General features: G+C 41.2%; 1 protein-coding gene across 3 annotated transcripts in view; it reads right to left on the bottom strand.

Moving 5' to 3' along the window:
- Gdap2 (ganglioside induced differentiation associated protein 2) overlaps nt 1-18,562 on the bottom strand; it is a 93,246-nt gene that overhangs the window by 30,845 nt on the left and 43,839 nt on the right. For all 3 annotated transcript variants that reach the window (XR_011237386.1, XM_034974076.2, XM_034974075.2), the window contains exons 2-7: nt 17,283-17,448; nt 16,835-16,977; nt 16,305-16,437; nt 16,086-16,195; nt 14,238-14,480; nt 6,425-6,572 (exon numbers count right to left, since the gene is read on the bottom strand). Coding sequence is in view for 2 of the 3 variants with exons in the window: in XM_034974076.2 (XP_034829967.1) it covers nt 6,425-6,572; nt 14,238-14,480; nt 16,086-16,195; nt 16,305-16,437; nt 16,835-16,977; nt 17,283-17,437 (932 nt within the window). In the remaining variant the exon portion in view is untranslated. The remainder of the gene's footprint in view (nt 1-6,424; nt 6,573-14,237; nt 14,481-16,085; nt 16,196-16,304; nt 16,438-16,834; nt 16,978-17,282; nt 17,449-18,562) is intronic.

Below are 18,562 nucleotides of genomic sequence, written 5' to 3'. Positions count from 1 at the left end.
TTGCAAAATTTGTATCGAACAGACAAACAAACAAACAAACAAACAGACAAGAAAACGAGTTAATAAAAGCATTTTAATAATATAGTTTTTCGTGTTTTAATGCGTATGTCCACCTTTAAAATTTAAATGTTGTTCGTAGGTTCGTAGGTTTTAGGTAGGAAGGCATGCTTTTCAAAGAAACTAACAAAGTACGTGAAGTAATTTGTTATGTAGATTTACACAGTTTAAGCAGAGTTAAAGGGTTCGTTAAATATTTACATACACATTTGCGGCTCTGTTTAGTATATTTAAGAGTTGAATACGTAATTTAAGAAGCTCTTTCATGAAACTAAATGGAAAACATTTTTAAAGTGAAAGAAAAAAGATAAAAGTTTGTATTCTTACGCAATAACGATAACGAGTAGTCATGAAATAGACTTAAAAATTCATTGGTTATCAAAATACAGCCTGTATGTAATAAAAAACATCTTCAAGCTTCAAATGAAGCGAACACGCGAAACTGTAATAAACGAAGTCAACCTTCATAAATATAGATCTTTCACTACGAATATACGATACATGTATAGTAGGCGACAGGTTGAAATGGCAATCGGGAAGGGAACGCCCCTTCCGCCCCTCATACCCTATTGCGATCTCAATCTGTCGCGGACTTCAGTTCTTCGACGGTGAAAGTATACCATTATAGCAGTGGCGTGCACAGGGTTTGAAGCCAGGGTAGGCACTAGTTAAGTAGGAGCCTGTTCACTGGCAGGTCATAATGAAAAATATGCATTGAGCTATTACAACTGGGGTAAGCAGGGCATTTATGCCTCTATGACCTGCACGCCACTACATTATAGATATGTATTGCAAAGTGTTTTAAAGACAGAGTAACGGATCGATTTGATTTTTGCACTAATACCTATAGTTGGTTTATTACCGGAGAGTGACATAGGCTACTTTTTATCCCGGAAAATTAAAGAGTTCCCTCGAGGTTATTAAAAACCAAATCCTACGCGGACAACATCACGGACATCAGCTAGTTCACTATAAAAATACTTATTAGGCCTTTAATCACGTCGCAACGGTGCAACGGATTGACGTGATTTTTTGCATGGGTATAGATAAAGACCTGAAGAGTGACATAGGCTACTTTTTATCCCGGAAAATCAAAGAGTTCGCACGGGATTTTTAAAAAACCTAATTCCACGCGGACGAAATCACGGGCATCAGCTAGTTCACTATAAAAATACTTATTATACTTATTCCTGAAAGAAATTCACGAAAACATCTTAAATACCTGCCCTTCAGCGACTTCATTAGAATTTTCAGAGGATAAAGAACATAATAATTCAATGAGGATACATTATTAAAGAACGGTTACAGAAAACGCTTATTCCGAAAGGAATTCCCGAAAACATCCCAGAATTTGCCCTTCTGCGAGTTCAACAGAATTTTCAGAGGATACATTATTAATTCCGACCGAACCAAAGAATTCAGAGAACAATTCCTTGAATACAAAACATTGAATAGTAAGTAGGTAGGTACTACTCATCAGCGCGTAGGCGTCATTCACATCGCATACCGTACGCGCAAAATATAAACCCAATATAAATAGACGTTAATATAAACAAACACATACAGGAACTGCGTATAATATAATGCTCATATAGGACAAGGACTATTTGGGCGTGTTGTGAGAACTGGCATTGCTGGCAGATGCCACGACTTCCTCTGCGTCAAAAGATTCTAGAGTAGCCATACGATGCGTTGCATTGGCGGTGCAGCGTCTGAGCGGTGCCGCTGCATCACCCTACAATCTACATACAGTACGACTTCCAAAACCACTACAAAGTAAAAAATAACTTTTGTTTCTACACGTGTATGTATGTTGAAGTCGGGCGAGCTTTACGCTTTGATTTCTAGTTTCTGCTATTATGCTCTCTGAGAGAACTCTTAGTAGCCTGTGCCACTATTCAGCTTTAACTGTATGAATGCAAAACAAAAATGACGTCGATCCGTTGCTCTGTTGCGGCGTAATTGAAAGACATACCAACAAACAAACACACTTTCGAATATTTTATAATTTTTATAGTGTTTTACCTACACTTCAAGGATTCCTGCCGGTTCGCAATTTTTGATCTGTGTATTTAAAATTATTTAGACACTTTCGAATGTTACAACTCGGGCGTGCCTGATAAAAAAAAAGCTTTTTTTCTATAAATTAACACTATCAAACTCATTAAGAAAACCTTAAGTCCGACTACTACCTACGTAATCAATTTATTTTTCATGACGCACTAATACAATATGTGAATTGCGTACGTCAGGCTTTTCTATTCCCCCCCCCCCCCCCCCCCCCCCCCCCCCCTTTGTATCGTGTTTCGGGAAAATTTTCCAAACAAATTATTCATAAGGTCGATATCCTGGTTGCTTTTTCTTCCACAAACGCTTTTGTTGATGAAACAGTTTCATTTCGGTTAAACAATGATGCTTCCGTTTGGAAATGTGGGTGATGTTAAAACTTTGAACAGGAAAATTCGATGGTTTCATTTTTCACTAAAACTACGAGATTAAGGCGAAATGCAAAAGTGGTGTTGAGACACATTTCGGATGTTCAAAGAGTCAACTTTTGGCCTCAAAAACTACAAATCTGACTGAAAGAAAAACTGTCTTTATTTTTTCTTCTTCTGTCTTTACCCATTAGTTTTCGTAATTGGTCTTAAGTGTAAATAGCGCAAGCAGACGAGCAGGTCGGTCACATGATAAAGTGATTTAACCGCCGCTCATGAGGCATGAACATTTGCCGCACCAGAGGAATCGCCAGTGCGCTCTTCTATAAATTATTATAATTTCAACTGCGTTTTAATTTTAATTATGTATTTTAGAGGCCAACACATTCATTATATCGAATGAATTTGCAAGTTCATTCAATCGAATCAGGCCCTTTTGTTTTGCATTCTGTAAATAACATTCACATGCCGATAACCCGTATTATGTTGATAAGTGAAACGCACAACCACAATTACTTGATTAAACCCCACTATACTTTGGAGCTAATAATGAAACTTTTATTTTAATACTAGCTCAAGCTCGCGACTTCGTCCGCGTGGATTACACAAATTTCAAACCCCTATTTCACCCCCTTAGGGGTTGAATTTTCAAAAATCCTTTCTTACTATCTAGTAACTACGGCTACGTCATAATAGCTATCTGCTTGCCAAATTTCAGCCCGATCCGTCCAGTAGTTTGAACTGTGCGTTGATAGATCAGTCAGTCAGTCAGTCAGTTATCTTTTCCTTTTATTTATATTTAGACTAATCCACCTCGGCCGCAGGTCACGACAGTTAGGGAACGTCTAACAAAACGTCGACGCTTTGACGCTTCGACGTCACTGTTAGTACATTTAATGCTAGGTAATCCTATTTTCCTTTGATTTCACGTCACCACAGCTTAATATTTGACATATCGTCGATTCAAGATCAAACCGAGAATTCCCTCACTCTAGTTCACTTTGTCTCGGCTTCGCTCGAGTGGAATTTTTGAAAATCGCTAAAGCGCTTTATCCAGCCTGTTATTATTTATTATAATCAGAAAAAATCCTTTGGCGGCTGCTGGACTAATACTGAAAGGAGACCCGTGCTCTGTAGTGAGCCGAGTAAGGATAGATCATGATGATCTTGTTAGCACTGTATGGAAAACCCGTCCAAATAAACAAGGACTGATTTTTAATAGTTTGTTTACTCAATACAGTTATTGCATTTCTAATGTCTGTTTACATTTTTTTAAACATGTAAAAACCATGGCGCCATCTCAATGCAATGTTTACTGTTTACCTGACCTGGAAAATTTTGACATTTGTGTACAACCGAATTAGCACAATTATATTAATGTCAAATATTAAATTAAGATCACGCCAGATATGTCAGTTCAGACACATCTAGGCTATCACATCACTACATATAAAGTCCCTCGACCGGTTTGTCTGTTTGTGCACGCTAATCTCAGAAATTGCTGCATGGATTTTCATACGGTTTTCATAATTGAAAAGAAGTGTACGACTGAGGTATGTAAAGCATATAACAAAAAGAATAAAATCTCTTATTGAAGTACGTAAAGTAGTAATAATACAACAAATCTCGAGACAGTAACCACAGACAACAAATTGCCAAATCCCTTTTCGCTGGGTACACAGATAACACAGAGCACAACCGCTCTATACCGACCACAGCGAAAAGGGGCGGCGTTATATGCCGCCACAGAAGATTCCACGAAAAGGTTCAAGTGTAACACTAGTCACTACATATCATTTAAATACGAAGGTGTGTTTGTTCATTGGTTTGTCCATCAATCACTCCGCAACGGATAGGTGTGATTTTTTTGTGAGGATATAGTTAAAGACCTAAAGAGTGAGTGACACAGGCTAATTTTTTTCAAGGGAAATTTTTCACTACAAAATTAATAAATAAAATCTAAATATACCTACAAAATGAAAAGCTGACTGACTCACTGGTCTATCTACAAACTGCTGGACGGATAGGGCTGAAATTTGGCATACAGGTAGCTATTATGACGTCTGACATCCGCTAAGAAAGGATTTTTGGAAATTCAATCCGTAACGGGGTAAAATAGGGATTTGAAATATGTGTAGTCCACGCGGACGAATTCCCGAGGATAAGGTAGTTAATAATTAAAATGAAATCAAAGAGTTCTTTTTTATTTATTGCGTAATAGGCTTGCGCTTAACGTCAATTATCCTAAAAAGCCAAGCTAAATGATGAGGTCTAGGTTTCCACGGGATTTTTAAAAACCTAAATCCACACGGATGAAATTACGGGCTGACAGCTAGTAAAGCAAATCTAATTTTGCACCCGAGTGAAAAATAGTTGTTGAGAACCCCGCTCTGTCCTAGTTGTGTCATTAAACGTCACATCTCAGGCGGTCGGCGCAAATATTTGCCTTTGCCTACTAACCGCTCAAAACAAACACGCTTTGATATCGCGGAAAATTGAGAGGGGAAAACTCGCTCATTTGGGGCACACGCAGGCACTGAAACTGCGAACATTTTCAACGTTTAAAAAAAATATTGCTATAGTGGCACCGATTCCGTTGTCTTTCTCTAAACTAAACTTAGAGTATCTGCATCCTTTTCTTTTTAACAATGCTAAAAAGGAACAGAACATAAACTTTACAATTAAAGACTCTAAATTTTAGTGCACGCTACAAATTTAAACAGTAGGCTCGCGAATGTGCGCTAAAATCACGGGCTTTACCATCTAAAAACAAAATTTAAAAGTGTCAAACTGCGTCTAGGTCCTCTTCATTTTACATTAGTAAGAAGAGTATGCGAATACTCTAAAATTAGGTTGTGCTCAGAATCAGTACCAGTATCACTATATAACTCGTGGTCACTAATATTATTGATATAGCATCACTCGGGATGATGTAACGATTCTAACGATACCCCATAGGTATATCCAAATCTGTTCAGGCAATCGTAGGTTCAAATATACACCCTGAAAGTACGATATTACACTCCTTTTTTGGGCAGTCGTGTAAAAAGGCAGGCTTTAGTCAACCTTAGGAAGACGTGAGAGGCGTGTCATATGGTAAATAAATACATAAATACAATATAAATAGTTCAACTTCATTAGTAGTGTTAGGTCTATTAATTGGTGATAATGTGTTAGATGTATTGTGGAAAGTCTGGACACGGCCTAACACGCTCTGACATTTCTCCGAGAGTCTATGGTTTGGCATAGACTCTAGACTCGCTGGTGACGCGCAGAACGGCGGCAGTTCATTGTACTGACTTGTACAACAATTTAATAAGCAAACCGTGATTAAAAGTATGTTAACAGTATATCAAAGTGATTTTCATTTTAAAAGTAGCTAGGAGAAGTCTAAGTACTTACTGATTGGAGCCGTAGTGCAGTCTCTTTTGGGCGTGTTGAACCGCAGTAACAGTGAATATCTGAATGGGATGCTGAAAACTTTGCTAGCGTGAGCTAGCTCTGTTCAGCGCCATCTAGTAGTACATTTTCTATGCAACATGATATAATGAATACCGCCGCGAAAATTGACTCCTCAGTTTCTATGTTTAATAGGTACCCTTTCGCGCTATACACGCTGACTGCTAGGTCAAATCTAAACTTATTAGACTAATTTATAATAGAGACATAAATTTGTCTTATTTTAACTGTATTAAGTCTGAGCAAAGTCAAAGTAGGCTCTACAGAGCCTCACTATATATATTTTGTACAGCCGGAAATATACAATGTGACAGAGACAACGCTCTACAAAGTCTCATTCTAAAGGTCGATGTACAATATTTTCTGCCGGGTACTATGCTAACATTTAACGCATGCCATTTAACGTTTTGTTATAAGTTCCCAAACTGTCGTGAACTGAGGTATCGTGGAGAAACATAAGGCTAGGTACTCACTGGTCGGTGTCGTAGTGGCGGCGGGCCGCGTGCGGCGCGGGCGCGTTGGTGGGCAACAGCAGCTGCGTGTCTGGCGAGCACGCGCGCGCAAACGCCGCCGCTGCTTCTATCGCCGCTTCCTCGTCGCATAGCGACGTGTCGTCTTCCGCTGTTGACAATTATTATTGTTCAAGTCGAGAAGACAGGGGGCATCATCATTTTTAAGGCAAAATGGGATCACAAAGGAGAAATTTATAGAAAAGTCTAGGCCGCCCGAGCGCAAATTTGTTGCACGCTTTTTATAAATACTTATATTTAAAATTCTATGTGCTCTGTTACGATAAAATAATACCGTAATCCCTGTGTATTAAACGTTGAACGTAAATACGAAATTTTAAATTGGTTTTATATCAATCGAACAAAACTGGTCTTTCTCCTATCGGTCGTGTAAAAAATGCGTATTTTGGGAAAACTTCGCGATTTTTCCGTATCGAGCCGAATTGTGCCAATCATGTTTTGGCTCTCGTAATTCACTAAAACAATATCTTTAACTTTTATAATATTAAAAAAAAAAATTAAAACTTGATTTTTTGAACGTATTTTATGTTTTAAAAAATAAATCAACTTTTTAATATATGTAAGTTGTAATTGGTTGGTCCAAATATAAGTAAGAAAGAAAGAAACACGTTTATTTTTTAAAGCTGTACTACACATTACCAGTTAGACCTGGTTAAGTTATCTTGATAGTTTAGTCAAAAGACCACAAGTAGAAGAAGCGCCGGAATAAAGTATGTCATGTGTGGCACAACCCGAAAAAAAGGTATATAACCCTACTCAGCATAATTGTCATATGTCTTGCACAAGTACATACTGTTGTACACATTTATATGTTACTAGCTGATGCCCGCGACTTCGTCTGCGTGGAATTAGGTTTTTTAAAAATTCCGTGGCAACTCTTTGATTTTCCGTGATAAAAAGTAGCCTATGTCCTTCCCCGGGATATGAGCTACATCTGTACCAAATTTCATCAAAATCGGTTAAACCGTTGGGCCGTGAAAAGCTAGCAGACAGACAGACAGACAGACAGACACACTTTCGCATTTATATTATTAGTATGGATTAGTAATTACACGTGCTACACCATAAGACTCACTTCGTTACCCCTTCATTCAGGTTCACCTCTTCGACCTCGACCTTTCGAAGATCAGCAACTCACTCCACCGGCCCCTCCCCCCTTTTCTCCACTCAGCCTCGAAGGCTCCCCTTTCATTCCAATCACTACCCATATTATAAATGCGAAAGTGTGTTCGTTCGTTGGTTTATTGGTTTGTTGGTTTGTCCTTTAATCACGTCACGAGGGAGCAACGGATAGACATGATTTTCTGCATGGGTATAGTTGAAGACCTGGCGGGTGGCATAGGCTACTTTTTATCCTGAATAATCAAAGAGTTCCCACGGGATTTTTAAAAACCTAAATCCACGCGGACGAAGTCGCGAGCATCAGCTAGTTAATAAGTATTTCTTTCTTTCTTTGTCAGAATCTAATATCACAATACAGATTCTTACATAAAACATTGCTTATCGAAAGCAATTATTTATTTGACAGAGGCAAACATAATAATTCAACAATAAAACAAAGGAAGACGGAAAGACAAAAATCCTGCATTGCGGCGCAGATAGTGCTCATATCTGAGATGAAATACAATTACAATTATTGTTATCTTATACGCAGTTTACGTCAAAACAAATAAAATCATTATAAACATGCAAAATAAGGCATGTTCACAATTTAGGCTTTGCACATCCAGCGGAAGTACGAGACAGAATTTAGTCAACTGCTCATGCAAGTATACCTTAACAACTAAAGCTAACAGGTATTGCTGGGTATTGCAGTAAATTGCTTCATGTGGTCATGACGTCATAATTGAATAAATTGCCTGGAATTGAGGAATTTCAACTGCCCATGTAAGCATACCTTAAGAACTAAACTAAAGCTAAAATTCATAATCTAAGTACTATATTTAAGTACCACAAATCTGTTTATACTCCAAGGCTCGCGCACCGAGGGCTCTAATATACTACATAATTCTGTTTACATAGATAAATAATAGTTCTTCAAACGATTTTTGAAGGTGTTTAAGGATTTCGCCTGACGTATTTCAGCTGGGAGAGAATTCCAGAGTTTGACACTGTTAGTGGTGAAAGAGTTACCATAGTATACCGTGCAGCTGTGTGGAGTCATAAGCTTATTGTCGGTGCTGGAGCGGAGGGAGAACTGATTGTTCTCACCAAGATTGGAAAACCGTTCTTTTAAGTATGATGGTGTTTGAGGGTAGTACAGAATACGATGTAGGAGCGACAAAGCGTGCATCTCCCTCCGCCGAGATACTGGCAGCCACTTTAGTTTAGCACGGAACTCTGATACATGATCATATTTTCGCAGGCCGAAGATGAAGCGAATACACATGTTTTGTAGTCTCTCCAGCTTGTTTAAAAGTGCTTGTGTCAGGTTCGGATAACAAGAGTCACCGTAGTCTAATATTGGCAACAAAAGTGTGTTAGCTGACGTAATCTTAGTTTTTATTGGCAGAAGATTTTTCAACCGTCTTAGGTATCCAATAGTGGCGAAGATTCTCCGCCCCACCTCCTCTACTTGTGGAGGAGGTTATTTATCGTGCGAAATGTCGATAAAATACGATTGTACTACGGAACCCTCAGTGCGCGAGTCTGATTCGCACTTGGCCGGTTTTATTAGTAGCAACGAATACTCACGGTCATACTCAAAAGCTGGATTAAGCATATCAACAGCTATAACTCTCTATTCCAAATGACATTTAATTTTTTTCCCAAACGCCCGGTATTACAAAAAAAAAAACATTTTGCCACATACTCAGTCCAACAAACAGTCCAAAATTTTATATTTATCTACCTACATTATCACAAAATATAACAACACAACAATTTTTTAACTTTCTATTTTTTTGACCTTTCTAAAAATTCAACCATTACGTCAAATCGCACCACGAATAATAAAATAACAGTTTAAAAGAACTGTTTAACTAAGACGAAATGACTACATTTTAAGGCTTTATTATTTTACGAGGCGCTAAAACCACGTTACAGATAACTAACAGCAAAAATGGTGTGAGTGCAAAAAAGTGAACATTATGTAAGAGATAAGAAAGTAGTTATTTAGGCTATTTGTCAAATTATGTACGAAGACGGGTGCTCATTATCATTGTAGTAACAATATGACTGGTGTATAACATAATATTAGGCGTTATCTTCACAAAAATACGTTTTGAGTGACGCAAAACCTTCATAAGTGAATTTTTTCTCTCTGGTCGTTCCGCCATTGCTGAAGATCTTCATGGATCTTCTTACCACCTGTTCCGTACTTTTGATGTATTTATAATCTTAGCACAAACCAGCGTCTTTTCCAAATTCGTATACTTATTTTTATTACAATCGGTCGGGGTTTACCATTGTGGCCGCTTACTAAAACGGCGACACTACAGCTGTCAGTCGAAGTTGACGCACATTCCGCGAACGCATCGCGAGAACGCGTGACGAACAAGAAACGAGCCTCTAACGGCTATCGTCAACAAAACGAAATTATAGACGCGAAGTTCAGCAATCTTGGACCAGAATCATCAACCCTATTTTATTTTATTTTATTATATATATATATATATATATATATATATATATATATATATATATATATATATATATATATATATATATATATATATATATATATACATTATTTTATTTATTATATATTACCTATTTTATTTTTACCTACTGTTAATCTGTTAAGTTAGTGCATGTTAGTTTATAAGTAAAGTTTCACCTGTAATTGACAACCATACTGTTTATTGTATGTATTTAAATGTGCGGTCTTTTATGTATGGAAGTTGTTGGTGATAAATAAATTAAAAAAAAAACCCCTGAAAATTACCAGCGCAACTGAGGGATCCATCATCGGAGCGCGTACCTCATTCCTGATAAGTGACTGCATTTCACAACCCTGATCGTCCACTAGCTTTTATTCTAAACACCACCGTACCGCAAGACATCGGGCGAGTTTCCATCCTTATGTCGTCGACATCCCATCTACACGCACGAAACGTTTTGCGTCATCATTCCTCATACGCAGAGCTAAAGTTTGGAATACTCTTCCACGATATATGTTTCCTACCAATTACAATCCGGGTATCTTTTAAACGAGAGAGTGAATAGGTATCTTCTAGGTAAACGCGTCCTATCTTCGTCGCGCAGCAGCTGCTCGATTGCGGTAGAATGACAGCTACAATGTCACGATCGCAATCACCTCTGATTGGTTGACGCTCGCTCAATATTGGCTACAATGCATTGTTGCAACAAGAATCACACAAATTCATCCAATCACAACAATTGAGATTGTAATAATGATTGATGCAGGTTTTACGAAATCGACCTACTGGATCAAACCGAATTTAAATTTATTCATTTGCTTTCATGTACATTGGATGGTGGATGCTTAGAGCTACATATACATGAGGCCCTGTCAGGGCATTGCGAATACAATTTATTTTAGGTACAATAAATTATGATTACTAAAATTTAAGATAAGATACAATCTGTTAGAATTAAAATTAAAACAAGCAAATTAACATTACAAATTTTAAATATTATCAATTTTTATTTTATTTATAACTAGATGATGCCCGCGACTTCGTCCACGTGGATTTAGGTTTTTGAAAATCCCGTGGGAAATCTTTAATTTTCCGGGATAACAGGTAGCCTATGTCCTTCCCCGGGATGCAAGATATCTCTGTACCAAATTTGGTCAAAATCGGTTGAACGGATGGGCCGTGAAAGGCTAGCAGACACACAGACAGACAGACACACTTTCGCATTTATGATATTAGTATGTATTGTGAAATAAGCTGTTTATTGTAGGTATACAGTGCCAATAGGGTTCCTCTTTGCTACTTGTTCACAATATTAGGTATATCAATATAATATGTTGACTCTGGTATAGAGCCGACCACAGATGACTAATCCGTGGGGCCGACGATGGGATTATCATGATGATGACGATGATAACACAATCTTACCGGCTGGACGCGGTTTCATCCCAATATGCACTGATGGTACAACATCCATTTTTAACACTGATTATTTTCATACACACTTAATCGAATTCACACAACAAATCGGAAGGTTTTTTTTGTAACAAAATAGTGTGAACTGAATCAATCGATAGCTTGGAATGCGTCAACAGTAACCGATAACCCGATTGCTATAGCTATCTGATAAGAGTCGTGCCTAGCGAAAATACGCCGACTTTCGAACAGGTTATTTAATGACTTTAGTAGGAAATAAATTAAAAAGGTGTAGTTATTATGTACTTAGTTAATGAGAGATTTGATAAAGCTCGTTGCACATTAAGAGCTAGCGCGCACTAAGGTAACCATACGTTTTTTTCCCCGCAAAATTTGTGAACTATAGAAGTACATATATGGAACGCGCGCACTGCGGAATTAATTCCGCAACAGATTTTGATACATTTAAATTAAAAATTCTACCCTCACACCGATTTTCTAAATTTCACCCGTGCGAAGCCGGGGCAGGTCACGTAAAGCTGACTTATTGACTGACTGACTTCGCTTTTTTTAATAATAATAATAAATAAATAATAAATAACCTTTTATTTGGGACCATAGCGCACAGTACAAAACAGAACAACACCAGACAAACGTACATAAACAAAACAAAAAAACACAACAAAAAACAAAGCATGAAGACAAAAAGATCACAAATACTTAACTAATACGTACGGCTTTCCATGCATTTTTCAATTATGACCGACGCGGGCGCCTCCAAATCCAAACTAAAGGTATAACGCACTACTGAGTAGGTCCTGCGGTAGTGGGGCGGTGCGGGAGGTTGTGATGACGTGACGTGAAAGCTCAGTGATTCATCAACTTGTGACCACTGTCACCCCTCCCGCAGGAACCTCCTCAATAATATGCGCTATACCTAGCTAAAGCTCTTAGACTGGGGGTACACGATGCGTTGCGACGCGGCACCGTAAAGATTTCACCGTATCAGCGGGCACACGAGCGGTGCGGCGCCGCAACGTTGTTATGTCGCAGCGGCGCCGTAGCAGCGTTGGACAATCTTGTAATAAAAACAACTGAGCGGTGCCGCTTCGACGTCGCAACGCATTCACCCCTCCCCGCCTCGTCTCGATGGTTGCAAGTCCGGTGCGGCGCCGGAGCGCATCGTGTGACATGCCACAGATATTTCTATGTAAGACGACGCAACGACACCGCTCTGGCGTCGCACCGCCGCCGCCGCAACGCATCGTATGCCCCCGCTCTTATTTCCTAAACAATAGGCTCAATGGACAGACTTGCGCTGTCGTTATTAACACTATGTATAACAATAATTGATATATTATGATAACGATGTTATCGGCCACACAATGAAATAGGGCGCATTTATCGATATCAATCGGTCTCATTTTATTTTTGTACCTAGCTACTTTTTCATAGGAAGTAGAAATGACGCAGCGAAACGTTGATTAATTGTTTTGACTACGATTGTTATTTTATAGGATTTGTCATCGATATCTGTATCATATTCTGTTTTTTTTTTTAATGGACGCTAGTCGCTCGGCTGCAATCTTGACTATGAATACCATTATTAAAGTACAATTTCGAGTTAATACGATTTACGATTTTGGTTAATAATAACCGACTTCAAAAAGGTGGAGGTTCCCAATTCGTCGGAGAGTTTTTATACTCTTTATGTATGTTCCCCGATTACTCGAAGACGTCTGGACCGATTTGAAATTTTTTTTAGTTTGAAAGGGTAAAATACTTCCCAGATGATCTCATATAAATTTGGTAAAGATCTGATGAAAATCTTCGAAGATAGAAACTGGAACTCCTCAACGGTAAGAGTAAATTGCTCACGACTTGCTAGTGCTACCGAGCACAACCAATCTCTCAGTGGGAGATCTCCCTTAGGTACGGTCGAGCCTGCACACCGCTCCCGTACAGTGAGCGAGAGAATCTCATCTCGACGGCGGAAACGGAGACGGTGACGATGACGACTTTTCTCATTTTACTCACGGAATTCAAGCCCAAACGTCCGGAAGGAAGATTCGCTTCAAAAACTATAGTCCGCGATATGTCGAGATGGAAATAGGGGTAGGTGGGTAGACGCCCCGCACACATGCACGTCTTCCGCGCTCGCCCGCACCGAGTTAGGGGCTGTCTCCACGAGCGAGAGTATCGCGACGAGTCCGCGCTTCTATCGTCGGGTAATCTCCACGAACGAGCGATTATTCCGCCACCATATCGTCACGACTCGTGACGGAATCACAGCGTGTCCGCGACGACTCGTAACGGAATCGCCGCATTTTCGATGCGTTGTGCTTTTGTTGAAAGAGTTCAGTTAGGTGCCAGACAAGAGCGAAATAAGTAGTGTCTCAGTTAATAAAAAAATCTTAATTATGGATGTAGTGGCGTTTGAGAGCGCGCCCGCCGCGCGCTCGCTGCGAGAGCGCCACGTTCTGCGGCGAGCGCGCCACCAGTAGCGACGATACCGCGGCGATAGGACGACGTTACGCGCGCACATTGCCACTCGTCGCATCGCCGCGATATCATCGCCGTGTGGAGACACGTTCTTAGAGAGTATATAGAAATACGTGGCACGACGATAATATCGTCGCGATACTCTCGCTCGTGGAGACAGCCCCTTAGCGCGAGGGCTGTGTGGATGTGCGGGGCGTTCCCTTCCCGATTGCAATCCCGACCTATACTGGTTTCCTTACCAGCGTCAGTGGTGTGCGAGTGCGGGTTGTGTATGATGCGTATCCGCCTCTCCGGGTGCACGGGCTCGCCCTCCGGGCCGCCCTCCTCGCGCAGGCGCCACCTGGCCGCGTCCGCCTCGCGCGTGCTGCGCGGGAAGTAGAGCGGCGCCAGCGTCAGCAGCGGGCCCAGCTCCGCGCCGCACGCGCTCGCTATGATCACCAGCTGGGGGACGGAGTGTTGCTCGAGGTATCGCCGGACTGTGCCTGGAAAACAATCTAAGTATGAAAATGTGAATGGATATGGTAATGCTGGAGAAAACGAAGAATCCTATTACAATCAAGCCTGGGAATCAGTTGCTTAACGGCTTTGTGATAGTTCTAATAAGTTTAATTTAATAAGCCTCAATAGCTCAACGAGTAAAGGAGTGGACTGAAAACCGAAAGGTCGAAGGTTCAAACCCCGCCCGTTGCACTATTGTCGTACCTACTCCTAGCACAAGCTTTACGCTTAGTTGGAGAGGAAAGGGGAATATTAGTCATTTACCATGGCTAATATTCTTTATAAAAAAAATAAAAAAAAATATGATTTTGTAAAGTGGTGATAATAAAAAAAAAGTCGAAAAAAACGGGCCGAATTGAGAACCACCTCCTTTTTGGAAGTCGGTTAAAAAGAATAACCCAGCTGAGTTTATTGTGGGCTCTTCTCAGACCTGGGCGCGTTTGGAATCCTCGTAGCTTTAGTTTTAAGTTTGCGTAATAATTATCACCACTATATCTTACAAATCCAACAACTGACAATCGAAAAGAGTAATTTATTACCTATTTTGAATAAATCATTTGACTATGAAACTAAGTCCAAGATACTCTCAATAGTATCTTGCGGTGCTGGCATAAAGAACCAGGTTTCCGGTGGTGACAAGTCAGTGCGGGTCGGTAACGATCGGTGCGGGTATAAAATAGCCCCATATTATCATACTAGCTGATGCCTGCGACTTCATTCGCGTGGATTTAGATTTTTAAATCCCGTGGGAATTGTTTGATTTTCCGGGATAAAAATAACCCTGTCACTTTCTAGGTCTTTAACTATGCCACTGCCACTATAGCTTCGCAACCCGCTGAGCTCTGTCGGTAACTTTGGTTCTCTTACGGATCTCATTTTTGATTTGATCCACAAAGAGAAACTCCAAGCATAGCTCTCTCTATCGCCACTGCATGTATGCGTAACCCGACGTCTTTTGGTTTTTCGAACTATTTGTCACTTCAACTTCGCAAAACGCTATGTTATGTCTGTAACTCTGGTTCTCCTACGGATCTCCTCATTTCTGATTTGATCCACATAGAGAAACTCGAAGCATAGCTCTCTCTATCGCCACTGCATGTATGCGTAACCCGACGTCTTTCGGTTTTTTGAACTATTTGACACTTCAATTTCGCAACCCGCTGTTATGTCTGTTACTCTGGTTCTCCTACGGATCTCCTCATTTCTGATTTGATCCACATAGAGAAACTCGAAGCATAGCTCTCTCTATCGCCACTGCATGTATGCGTAACCCGACGTCTTTCGGTTTTTTGAACTATTTGACACTTCAATTTCGCAACCCGCTGTTATGTCTGTTACTCTGGTTCTCCTACGGATCTCCTCATTTCTGATTTGATCCACATAGAGAAACTCCAAGCATAGCTCTCTCTATCGCCACTGCATGTATGCGTAACCCGACGTCTTTCGGTTTTTTGAAATATTTGTCACTTCAACTTCGCAACCCGCTAAGCTACGTCGGTATTCTAGGTCTCCTACGGATTTCCTTATTTTTGCATAGCATAGCTAGCTCTCTATTACCTCTATTTGTAATGTACGTTCAATGCACTTACGTAGAGCAACGTGTGCGGCAACGTCGGGCGGGAAGTTGCGCCTCGGCGCGCTGATGACGCAGAGCGCGAGCGAGCGCGCGCCTGCTTCCCGCGCCGCGTGGAGTACGTTCCTGGAACAGAGGTTAATCGATTTTTATGAACCATTCCGAACAAGAGGTATGTATTTGACGATTCTTAATAAAAAATCTTTCCGATACCGACATTCTGGGTGTGACTTACTTGTAACAATTGTGTAGAGAGCTCTCGGCGGCCGTGTGGTACTTGGCCACGTATTTGGGGCTGACGGTGTGGATGATGTGTCGACAGCGCAGCTCGAAGCCGCTCGTCACCGTCACCTCGCCTGTCCGACATTCTGGAAACAATAAACCATACACATTTAAGGCGAAATCATAATTATTAAGCGATCGAAGCGAGGTCTCCGAGTCTATTAAGAAATTTTGTCTGTCCATCAGAGTCTCATGACTTCTGAATTAATGCACATAATTACTTCAAGTTTACAAATATTCACCGTATCGTTCGCCACCGATAGTAATTCCACCCTCATTTCATCCTCACCACCTGCCTGGTGTACTTCGAGCACCCGTTGTGCCAGATCTTTTTTCCACGGATATGCAAACTGTGGAACCAACGCCATTCGGCGGTGTTCCCACCGGATTTCAGTATGGGGTTATTCAAGGGGTGGAACAACAAATTCCTGAAAAGCCAGCAACGCGTTGGCGTTTCCTCTGATGCTGCAATGATAATCATACCTAGTCCTCGTGTGATGATCTCCTCCTTGAGATCAGGCCCCGCACACTGCAAGATCCGCTCGCTGACCACGTTGCATTCCGTGAGCGTTTCATCGCTTGTGTTTGTGATCACGTCCACTTCTAGCGTTGCTATGTCACCTTGCCTGAAACGAAAAAAATTGGCTGGTTAATTTTTTTTAAATTTAATATCAAGTTGGCTAGCAACTTGAGCACATCAAGCAGGCAAACCTGAAAGAAAAAAGGGCAGCTTTATTAAACACATATTCCTAAAAAGTTTCCACACGAAGTCGTACCGCAAACTCTAATCGCTTGGCAGCACTGCTTTCACCGGAGCTAATTCTTGTCACAAGCGAGGTCCCCCACCACATACAGTTTATTCTCCAAGTATCTGTTCTGGAAGCATAACTGTGCTAGACTCGTTCAGCCCAAGTATTGAGGATGCTCTCACCAGATGGCCAGGCGCTGGTTGAGCTGGTCGTCGTAGGGGAAGACGGGGTAGGCGTGCACGGGCGGCGCCCTGCCCGCGTAGTCGGTGAGCGGCGCGGGCGCGGACTCCGACCAGCGCTCCACGCTCGCTCCGCCGGCCAGCGCCGGCGCACGCATCACGCTACCCTCTGGAACAAACAAAAAATCTTTTATTTACAGTGCAAATCAAACGTACAGAGCATACAACGAGCCCAGAACAGACCGTCCAGGTATAAGACTGGCGGAGGAGTGGGAGGTAAAACGGTCCTCAAAAGAGAGGGTGTGGTGGGTGGTTGGTGGTGAACGCATCACACATTCATCACTGGCTGCCCCACCAGTTTCTCGCTTGTCTAGTTTGCTGACGGGTGACTGGCGAGGGTGAAAGTGGAAGGGTCGCGAGCACTGCCGCTGGATATACTGATGATGGAGAACATGGAGAGGGAATCGCCCTCCTCGCGCGCCCTGGCCTCCAAGAGGACCTGTGGATGATGGATACGGGACGGTCCGTCGCTCAGAGTATGGTCCTCGGGTTGGTTAGCGTGCTTGTGGTCCGGTAACGGTGTTGTGAGCACGTAGTGCCTAAGTGTTGGGTCAGCTTCAGCGTACACCCGCTGAAGTAACGAGGAGTTGCCGGACCCTTATGCTCTATCGGCAGCGGTGGGATCGTCATGTGGTATCCATGATGGATATTCCTCACGAAGAAAAGGCCAAAAGGTACTGTCGTAATTAACGTGATTTCGCTGTTACATTTTTAATTTGAGATGTTTGCGATCATGGCTCTATACCGCAATCGGGATATGAGGTGGGGGGGACGCCCCGCAAAGCCGCGCTCCCCCACAACGGGTTAGTGCGGGGGCTGTGCGGGTGTGCGGTGCTTTCCCTCCCTGATTGCTTTCTCAACCTACTATAAGTAGGTACTATAAGTACTTACACATATAAGTTACAGTATGTATTTCCGTGAAAGGTGCAGTCATATATAATTCACAGTCCTAAGAACACTAATACTGGTATAGAACTATAGACCGTAAAGTAATTTGAGATAATTTATGCAAGCTCTAATTACCACGCCATGGGTTAAAGGAAATGTAGAAATGCAAATGAATGCTAGATGAGGCAACGTATGTACTTCAAACACGAAGTTCAGAGTCAGCTTAGCTACATATAAAAGCAATTATCTAAACATATAAAAGGAAAAGGTGACTGACTGACTGACTGACTGATCTATCAACGCACAGCTCAAACTACTGGACGGATCGGACAGAA

This window comes from Maniola hyperantus, chromosome 12 (genome assembly GCF_902806685.2).
Source record: "Maniola hyperantus chromosome 12, iAphHyp1.2, whole genome shotgun sequence".
Classification (NCBI taxonomy): Eukaryota; Metazoa; Arthropoda; class Insecta; order Lepidoptera; family Nymphalidae; genus Maniola; species Maniola hyperantus.
Note: the sequence above shows the minus strand (reverse complement) of the source record. Positions and strands in the feature narration are given on the sequence as shown.